This window comes from Tasmannia lanceolata, unplaced genomic scaffold (assembly GCF_043159265.1).
Source record: "Tasmannia lanceolata isolate RefF3 unplaced genomic scaffold, GAP_Taslan_0.1 ptg000011l, whole genome shotgun sequence".
NCBI classification, from domain to species: domain Eukaryota; kingdom Viridiplantae; phylum Streptophyta; class Magnoliopsida; order Canellales; family Winteraceae; genus Tasmannia; species Tasmannia lanceolata.
In genome coordinates, this window is record NW_027518688.1 from 19,523,637 (window position 1) to 19,534,437 (window position 10,801).

Consider the following 10,801-nt stretch of genomic DNA (forward strand, 5'->3'; position numbering starts at 1 on the left):
TAAGACTAAACTTTAGTGCCTATGATATTTTGTGGTTATAATTATCAACCATCTCGCTCACATATGCGGATGACGGACAATCATGACACACGTATTAATGAAATATATAACATACCTTATGTGATGGTTTATTAAGTCCAAGATCACTCATCCATCATGCTTTCTCACGAAATCATTTATGCTTCAAAGCCGAAGCCAAACCTAAGCATCAATGAATCTTATTCTATATTTTCTTAATCAAGAATATTTGCATAATCATCACAAGATAATGTAAATTCAAGATTGATATAAAAATATTTTTATTATACTAAAATGGCTGGACTCTAGGTAACTTTAAGAGCTGCCTACGTACCCGAAGTGGGATCAAGCCTACACGTAGTTCTTACAATTGTAATACAATGCCAAAAAAAAGAAAAAAAAGAACCACTCAACATAAAAAAGAATCCACCAATCTTGTGCTGTTTTCACTAATACTTCACGCCTTGATCTGGAATGATGATGTCAAAGTCACTGAGTGTCCACTCGGTCACTTCTCCTGGACCGACGTTTATCTCTGCACCGACGTTTAAAGATGGCCACTGTCTCCTTGCTGAAGGAGTATCTGGATCCTGCATGTATAGAAATGAATTATTTAAAGAAAATTAAAAAGAAGTATTTTGGTTGTAGTATAAGCAATTTATGAAAATTCAACACATTGATTGGCATACTACCTAAATGAGAGTGAAACTAGAAGGATAAATGAGTCGACATTTAAAGGAGACTAAAATAAGCTTCAAAATATAATATATGCAATAAGGATAAGAGATGATACCTGATAGAAATAGAGTGTCTGTGACATCCTTCCAACATCTAGCTCCCAACTCCTTGGGTTACCAATCCAACCTTCGCCTGGCGTAGTCGGGTATCCGTACTCCGCCCAAAGTGGATGAGGGAGTATCTGTAATGTCTCTTGAGCTTGAGGGTTACTATATTCATCACACAAGTTATATGGCTCCTCGAGATACTCTGCGTTCCCAGGGGAGCAATACATGTGATATGCACCATATGGATAGTTGAGAGTATCATTACGGTGTATGCGAATCCCACTTGAGAAGGTGTGGTACGGTGGACAAAAATTGATGCTCTCAGGTTTGCACAATCCAGTAATGTTTGGATTGATGATCATCTTGGTATAACGGGTCACATCAGTTGTTACATTGCCGTCGCAAGATTCGCCATTGTTCTTCCAACAACTCGCCATGTCGATCAAGTAGAACTGTGTCTTTGGACCCCCTCCTTTCATCACGTTCAATGAAAATTTAACTTTAAAATTTGGTGACTCTGGTATCTGCATGGAAAATTGATGTTATCATAGGTAAATTTGAAAAAGTAATAAAACTAAGAGGTTTTCAAATTTAAGGGTATATAATTACTTACTATCGTTGTCATCCCTCTTGTTTCGTAATGGTAGCCCCCGGAGAGCCCTTGAGTTGCATCAGACCTTAAGTACAGCATCAGCCATGGATACTTAGTAGAAGTTCTCAAAACATGATGGAATACCCAACTGCCCTTCCCAACCTCTTTTTCCCAAGTCACTGAGAAATAAGATGTGTCCTCATCAAAACCCTTACTCAAATCTGCATCCAAATCATAAGTGCCATAGAAACTTCCCTTGAGAGTTGTTTTATTTCTTCCCTCTAAGTTTGTGTAGTTGTGAAACACAAGGGGCTGATTCATGCATCCTTTTCCAAAGCATGGGAACCTATTTTCCTGCGGAAAGGGTCCCACCTTCTTCCCATTCTCAGGGCAAAGGCCTGAGTGTGTGTCCATATTTCCATTCTTTAGCATGATCTTCCAAAACTGCCATGGATTTGGGTCATCATTTACTTGGCATTTTGAACCCAAATAGAGCTCTTTCTCTGCTGCATAAAGGTCTACATTCGATAAAGCTTGAGGGGTAACCTCAGGAAAAGAATCACCCACACCCAACTTATTGTCCTTTTCTATGATCTTGTGTATTAGCAGATATTTTAACCATTTGCAAAAGAAGCAAGGCCTGTCTCCTGAAATTCAAAAACAAAAAAGATAAATAAAAGAATGTACAATAAGAGATTGGACTAATGCTGTGTAAATTAAGAGATTTAACTCACCAATATATGAAGAAACCTTGTGGACATTGAAGCAATCAGCTGCTCTTGGACTTCCCATGAAAGTAGCTTCTTCACCAACCTCATTGCAAAAATTCCATGATTCAATGGCTACTCGCAAACTATCAATTCGCATTCCCGGATCACCCAAAGCAGATATATAATCATCCGAATCTTGTTCCGACGAGAAAGTCAGACCCGAGAAAGCCACAATAACTAGAAGAAAACAACCGATTTTCCAAGACTCCATTGCTGTGAATAGAGATAAAAAATTAAGAACAGAACATTGCAATAAATAATTTTGAATATAAAGTTTTAAGGAAAGATATACACACTGTTGAATGTGGAAAGGGTTCAAACGTAGATACCCATAATTATTATAAAAAAACGTAAATACCCCACACGAGAGAGTACCTTTGATTGGAACAAGCAGATTCACTTGTTAACTTACTACTCTGATTAGAAGACGAATAAGGCAGGGAGACACTTTAGAGATAGAGTCCCTAAGAGAAGCAAATCTAATTAGTCGGTTTTACAGTGAACCTGAAGTTTCCTATAATATAAACTTGGTTTAAATGTAACATCTTAACAAAAAGATCTCCGCAAATCTACTTAGTCGGTTTTACAGTGAACCTGAAGTTTCCTATAATCTAAACTTGGTTTAAACGCAATATCTTAACAAAAAGATCTTAGGGAGAGAAATTTTAGGGAGTTGTTAGGAATGGTTTTGAGGGGATAACCTATGTCAACAAAAAAAGAGTTAGGGAGAACTTCATGTTGTAAGATAAGGTAGAGTGTAAATTTAGTTTAATGGGTTAGGAAACTTAGCGTGTTTGCTTTAGTTTGGAATTTAATTATTTTTTTCTTGTTGATTAACATCTCAAATAAGTCATAAAATTCAGTTAGTACATGTTTTGACATATATGTGACTGGAAGTCATGAAGCTTCTGAGTGAGTCCTAATATTCAAATGGCTTGTGTATCTGGTAGCAGTTGTGAGGAAACATCAAGGGCATCCTCTCTCTCTCTCTCTATCATGTTGTTGGGTGGTGCGAATCCTAGATGGGTGTCTATATGAAATCCGAGATCTTATTGTTGTGTGTACCCTCACAAATGGGATCCCTGTATAATAGCAATCCCTATTTTATTTTTTTTAAATGGCCCACTAGCGATCAATAGAGATCATGTTGTTCGGTGGGCCTTCGGAATCATAGAAGGGAGGGCCTATATATTATTCACTCTCTAATATTTTGACTTGAGATTATGCTATTGGGTGGGAACAATCATGATGGTACCCATATAATATCACTCCCCTAAAATAACAGTAGATTGGTGTGAGGGAAAAATAAACCTTTTTCAAAGTTTGGGTGTTCCATAAACAAAAGTTTCTAAGATACATAGGAACTTCCCCTAAAATAACTTAAGTGGTTGCAATGGAAGAATATAATTTAAACTTTCACGTTTACCATTATAAAATCAAGACACTTTCGATAGATTAATCATGTTTTTCCATATCAAAGCAAAATAAAATCAAAGAAAATCTTTCCAGTTTAAATATCACAAAGGCAATTTGGCAATCTCTCCAATGGATCTACTCCTTCCCCGGCCTGCGGGCATCTCAATATTCAACCCCACAAAATTGGAAGGGGGAGTTCTCTATGATATTCAAAATTTCCAATGAGAGAGTCCTTGTTTCAGTTGTGGCATGATTTGTGTTGAGAATTAGCTACTCATACATAATTATATAAAGCATGACTCCTCTATGAATTTGACTACTAGTATTGCTACAAAATTTCATGGACTGGTTAGGACTATAAATTTAACTGCATATTTTCCTAACAATCTACAATGGAAGAGTGGGTGGATCCCTTGATTGGATGGCTGAATAGAACCTATCAAAAACCCACATTCAATCATGGCCAGTCAATCTTTTTAAAAAAAGAAGAGAAAAGAAAACAACCCAAATACAATCAATGCCATTACTGAGAGAGAGAGAGAGAGAGAGCGAGAGAGAGAGAGAGAGCCTTGTGATTAGAAGGCAGACTCACTTGACAAAGAACGCAGATCGACTTCCTTGTTATCTACACTATCTCGGTGATTAGAAGAAAATGCTCACGTAAACTAACCAACCCCATATATATAGACACAAGTCTCACTTGATATCTTTCTGGAAGTCTCTAACAAGTAGTCTCCTTGTTGTAATAGGGGTGTTAGAATACGATCCACGTTGGGAAATGGCCTTTTTTTTTTAACTCGGGATGTCTCGAGTAAATAAAAGGGGCGAATATAACACAAGGTGGGGGACCATAGGAGATTTAAGTATGGGCCCATCAATCTAGTAATAAGATCGTTTGAATATGTAGTCTCACTATATTAAGAGAATGGCTAGCGGACAGCCATATCAAGATCAATGCTAAAGATCAATTAGTGGGCCCGACATCGTGAAATGTACTTTCAATCGATACTGTTGATCTTGTAGAATTTATGAGGTGACCCACATCATCTTGACCCCACACATAGGATAAAGGAAGTGATCAATTATGTTTAGACCTAGCAAACGGGTGGGTCGGGCCGGGTCAACCCGCGGGTGATGCGGGTGCGGGTCACACGGGTCGGGTCAGAAGATGACCCGCATTTTTGCGCGTCAGAATTTAGGTGACCGGCGAGGCCCGCGGGTGGGCCGGGTCAACCCGCGGGTCACCCGCAAATTCAAACAGTTATTTATTTTGAAGAGAATTTATATGATGGGTGGCCGTGAAAACACGTGAAGTCTAAAAAAGTAGATACAGCCCACTTTTTTTTATGATCCAAACCGTTCATCTCTTTGGGCACAACGTAAATAGGTTGTGCCCAAAAAATCATTTCAATAGGATGATCCTAACCCTCCGATCTGTAGAAGATTCCATAAATGATTTTTGGAAATCTTCTCTATTTTGAAAAATGTTATCACTGAATTTTGATGAGGGGGGTATGGCCGGCACCGTGGGATGATCCAAACCGTCCATTAGATGGCTCACAGCCTAAATAGGTTGTGCCTCAAAAATCATTTCATTAGGTTGATCCTAACCCTCCGATCTATAGAGGGTTAGAATCAAAGTGATCAACCCTCTAACATTCAAATCGGAGGGTTGGGATCAACCTATGGTGCTAGCCACAACCTATTTATATTCTATGGTGCCAGCCATAAGCTATTCAGGCATCAAACCCTTAAAAAATAGATTAGCATGACAAAATCACCATCGTTTGCTTTAGAAAAAAAAAGCCATCTAACTAGATTAGCATAACAAAATCACCACCATTAAAAAAGCCAAGTGACCTGCGGGTGCCCGCAGGTTGACCCGACCCGACCCGTATTTTTGCAGGTTGGGTCACCCGCGGGTTAGTTTTGACGGGTCACTAAAACTCAGACCCGTGCCCGCAAATTTGCGGGTGGGTCGGGTCGACCCGCAGGCACGGGTCGCGTTTGCCAGGTCTAATTATGTTGTTGCATGGGGCCAATCCTAGATGGGTGCCTATATTAAATCACTAACTAAAATTTTTGAATTGGTCCCACTCAGTGATCATCCAAGATCTTATTGGTGTGTAGACCCAATCATATGTGGAAGTGATCAATCAAGATCATGTCGTTGGGTGAGCCCCGAATCATAGAAGGGAGGGCCTATATAATATCCACTCTCTTGATATTTTCAATGGAGATTATGCTATTGGGTGGGCCGGTGGGTCCAATGATAGTTGGGGTGCCCATTTAATATCACTTCCCTAAAATAAACGTTAATTTTTCAAGTTTGTGTGTTGCAGAAACAAAAACTTTCTAAGACAGGAACTAGGGCTAGCAATTTCACCCGAAAAAGCGGGGATCCGCCCCGCCCTGTTTGGGGCGGGGATTCCCCGATTTGAGAGGGGAAGGGTAAGGGTAACGGGAAGGGGATTTTAAAAATTCCCCGGTGCGGGGAGGGGAAGGGGAAGGGGATGGAGTTGTCCCCTCCCCGCCCCGTTAATCAATGCCATTTTTTTGTATATTTTTAAGTGTTTTTTTTTTAGGAAAACTACTAGAAACTCTGTGGATCAACTACAAGATTCCCCCAAACATAGACTTAGCTTGTCTTTTCCTTTTAATTAGCTTCTGAGAGCATTTTGGGAACTATAATAACCTTTTGACAGATGTTGAAATAATAAAGACAAGCCGAGTTAGTGAGTGTATGCAATTATCAAAAAATCGTAGTGCCAACATTGGTAGCCAAAATAAATTGCATTTTATTATTAAAAGAATGGTATGGCCCGCACCATACGATGATCCAAACCATCCATTAGATGGGGCACACCCTAAATAGGTTGTGCCCCAAAAATCATTTCCATAGGTTGATCCTAACCCTCCGATCTATAGAGGAATAGGATCATTCAGTACCTCTTCAGATCGGAGGGTTAGGATCAACCTAAGGAAATGATTTTTTGGGCGCAACCTATTTAGCGTGTGCACCATCTAATGGACGGTTTGGATCATCCTATGGTGCGGGCCATACCTTACTTTTAATAAAGTCAGGAGTGCGATCATCAGAATACAGTAGTGCTCATAACATTTCCCAAAATTAATGATCCAAAATGGGGTTTGGATGTTGGGTACTCTAAGTGGCAGGCTATGATACCACTTGATCTAAAATTGAAGTTGGATCGAATCCAATTAGCAATGTGCGAAAATCCCATCATCCAACAACAGCTACTGTCGGTCCAATGGGTCCATCCATCCATCGTCCACACACAAATACCGAATATGGATCTGCCCTCTCTTATTAAATCTTCAAGTAAAAAAACACTGCAAACAAGTGAAATCTGGACGTTCGTTGCTGCCCAGCATTTCAATCAATATATAAAGAAGAGAAGACAAACTCCTTATACCAATCTCTTGCTAATTTAATTAACAGCTAGCCTATCGATTGTTAGTTTATAACATTTTCATATATTGAAATTGCATCAAGTTGATTAGGGACACCCAGCTTAGTGTACCAATGACTAAAGAGGGGTGATGTTGGGGCGGGGCGGGGCGGGGATTTTGTCCCCGAAGGATGCGGGGAGGGGAAGGGGAGGGGAAGGGGATTAGATATTCCCCGCGGGGAGGGGAGGGGGAGGGGGGAAATTCCCCGCAGAGGGGAAGGGGTAGGGGACCCCAACATCCGGCCCCGACCCGCCCCGTTGCCAGCCCTAACAGGAACTCCCCTAAAATATCTTAAGTGGTTGCAACTGAAGAACATAATTTAAAATTTCTCATTTCCCATTAAAAAATAAAGAAACTTTCAATAGGTTAATCATGTTTTCCCAGTTGTAGTATGATTTGTTTTGAGAATTAGCTATTCAGACCTTATTATAGAAAGCAAGACTCCTCTTTAAATTCGACTCCCACTAGGGCTACAAAATTTCATGGACTAGCTAGGACTATATATCCAACCGTCCATATTAATTTAAGACAAGTATGATTAGACTCCTACAAGGATTCAAATTCTTCAGTTGTTGTATGCTTTTAGAAAGAAGTAAAGAGGGCTCTCTCTCTCTCTCTCTCTCTCTCTCTCTCTCTCTCTCTCTCATTATTTTAGAAAGAGTCCACCACCTCTTAAAATTCTATTTTGAAGAGGAATGCTTCCTTAGGTTGTTTTTAGTAACTTTTCCCATTATATAAAGGCATTACTAGTTGTCTGAATCCACCATTATACAATCTCTCTCTCTCTCTCTCTCTCTCTCTCTCTCTCTCTCTCTCTCTCTCTCTCTCTCTCTCTCTCTCTCTCTCTCTCTCTCTCTCTCTCTCTCTCTCTCTGTGTGTGCGCGTGCTAAGAAAGAAAAGATGCAAATATTCGTGAAAACTCTAACAGGGAAGACAATAACTCTCGAAGTCGAGAGCACCAACACCATCGACAATGTTAAAGCCAAAATTAAGGAGGGTATCCCACTTGATCAGCAGAAGCTAATTTTTGGTGGAAAAAGATTGGAAGATGGCCAGACTCTTGCATATTATAACATCAAGAAGGAATCAACTCTTCACTTGGTTTTGAGAGGTGGGACAATGATCAAAGTGAAAACACTAACTGGAAAGGAAATCGAAATTGATATTGAACCTACTGATACCATCGATCGGATTAAGGAACGAGTCGAGGAAAGAGAAGGGATATCCCTCTTACTCATCAAAGTCTTATTTATATGGTAAGCAACTTCGTGATGATAAAACTGTTGGAGACATTGAGGATGGTTCGGTTCTTCAACTTGTGTTTTCCTTTAGGGGTGGTCAATAGTAGAATGTTAGTGTTTGGGAGATCCATTGTATTTGGTTTCTGTTTTGTCTTCCCCAGTTTATATAGGAAAAACCCAAACACTAACATTCTTGGAGTGAATGGAAAACTTTTAGCTTACTGCACTTCTACAGTTCTACTGTTATAAGTTATAACTTTTAATGGCTTGTTATATACTCTCTCTCTATGATTAGAAGAAAATTCTCTAGTGGACTACTCTATGAACCAACCCCATGTGTATAGAGACAAGTCTCAATTGTGAGATCTCTCCAGAAGTCTCCAAAAAGTAGTTTAATTACTTGTTCTCCAAGAAGCAATTTACTTGTAATTGTGATGTAGTTTATGTAATTGCCGAGCCCATTAACCTCTTCTTTCTATTAAATTTAGTTTAGTTTAGTAAATTTCGTTTAGGATTTTTAGGATCTCATATAGTTACTAATTTTGTTTAAAGATAGAGCTTTAACAAAGATAGAATTATATTAGGAGAGATTTTTAGGGTATCGAGAGGAGGTTGGGACGGTTTTTATACAAGGGAGAAAAGGGAAATGATAAATTTGCTGTTTTTTTTTTACTAGGGACAGCTCCCACTAGTTATAAATACATTAGAGGTGGCTATCCTAATTGAGAAAAAAAGGCGAATATATCACTAGAGGGGTGGGCCCCATCAATGACCAATCTGGCCCCCCCAAGTGTAAATTCCTGGCTCCGCCTCTTATGGTATCAAAGCCATGGATCCCTCTGGCCTAACTAAAATCTAGGTACACCGTCCTCCTGCGTCTGACCTTTGTCTGCCCATCTATAGTAAACTTCAACCATCTCCAGCAAAAGCCTTTCTTAGGCTCCAGTCCGCATATGTGTTAAAGTATAAAAGATTAAAATAAATGCCTTCTCTAGCGGCTTAAGCTTTTGGAGTAATTGGTTGTCTCACATGGTATCAGAGCAAAGGTCATGAGTTCAAAACTCCTTGATATTAAAAATCCACATGTAATGGGCAACCCAAAAGAGGGGACCACATGTGCGGCCTACACTAATAAGATGGGCCACACACATAGTTAGCAAAACGTGATTCGGCAAAAAACAGGATGGCAAAAATTCGAGTCTAAGACGTTATTGGTTAAAAAAAAACATAGTAAAAAACAAGGCGAAACACAAGAAAATGAGTTTAAAATTTTATCATTTACAAGATATGGAGGGGTTAAAGTTGGAAAGTTGGCCAAAAAAACGTGTTTTAAACTAGTCTAAAATGTTTGCCTCAAAGAAGGGAGTTTTTTTCCTTGTAAAAGTTTAAAACGGCACACCAATTAAAACGTGTTTTTTTTTTTAAAAAAAAAAAAAGTTTAAAACGAAGTTTTGCTAGCTATGGCCACACAGGTGGTGGTGTTAAAGTATAAAAATTAAATAATTCCATCTCCAACAGCTTAAGCTTTTGGAGTAATTTTTGCGAACCCTAGGTCTTCCAAAAACCTCCATCCACAACCTTCCTTTTGATTCACTAGCACCAAACTGTAATCTCCCCTAACCACTATCTAAAACTTTCCCATTACACCAATAAAAGAAGCTTTGCTTCGAGGAGAATAGCCAAAAAAAAAAAAAAAAAGTTGTCAGTAGCAACATCTCTGCGAGATCCCTTTGCCACTGGAGTGGAGACTGATTGGGAGTGATTCTCAGTCATTTCAGATCATACAAAGGAGGACAGCTCGTCGTTCTGCCTGTAAAATAGCTGTCTGGAAGCTTCAACTCATTAATCAAATGCATGTAAACTTTTAATCCACGTGCGTTTGAGGGGGCATGTTAGAATATGTGAGATCTCACCATAGGATTAGGTATTATAGGAGTAAATCCCAGGAAGAAGAATAATTAGAAACTTTAGGTTTAGAGTTTCCCTAAAACTAGGGCTAGCTAGGTAAGGTATTACAGAAGTCCGCTTTCTATATTGGCAACCAAACAAAGGGTTTTGCTGATGTCGCACCCAAATGCCAAGCAAAACACCTGAGCCATTCCTACTTTTGTGCAACCAAACACACCCTTATTAAATTTGATTTATGACGTTTTCTACTGGCCCTCTCAATGGCCCTAGTTCTGGTTAAGACGAAGGATCAAGATTAGTTTTAAAATTTTAGGAGTAAAGGAGAGATGTACCTTGAGAGAGAGAGAGAGAGAGAGAGAGAGAGAGAGAGAGAGAGAGGGGGGGGGGGGATATCCATCTTTGGATTTAAGGATGATTTTGACATGAGAATGAGGTTTCTTCTTTGGGTGTAAATAATGCATGAGATTTTTCTTGTGGAGTAGTTCTACTTCAACAACTGTATATGATGTCAATTGTATGATGTCAATTGTGTGATCCTATCCTTTATCCCTTATAGCACGTCCCATAGATCATTTCTTCAATTTTTCAGATTGCTAA

The 10,801-nt window shown here is 39.3% G+C and overlaps 1 protein-coding gene and 1 pseudogene across 1 annotated transcript; one reads left to right on the forward strand and one right to left on the reverse strand.

Moving 5' to 3' along the window:
• Positions 1–345: 345 nt before the first annotated feature.
• Positions 346–2,748, reverse strand: LOC143886216 (uncharacterized). Its single transcript, XM_077390163.1, has 5 exons — positions 2,541–2,748; positions 2,130–2,378; positions 1,417–2,042; positions 812–1,327; positions 346–608 (listed from the first exon to the last, which is right to left on the reverse strand). The coding sequence occupies exons 2-5, from the start codon at positions 2,374–2,376 to the stop codon at positions 468–470; spliced, it is 1,530 nt and encodes a 509-aa protein (XP_077246278.1). The 5' UTR covers positions 2,377–2,378; positions 2,541–2,748; the 3' UTR covers positions 346–467.
• A 5,207-nt stretch (positions 2,749–7,955) lies between these two features.
• Positions 7,956–8,400, forward strand: LOC143885977 (ubiquitin-NEDD8-like protein RUB2 pseudogene; annotated as a pseudogene).
• Positions 8,401–10,801: the final 2,401 nt, after the last annotated feature.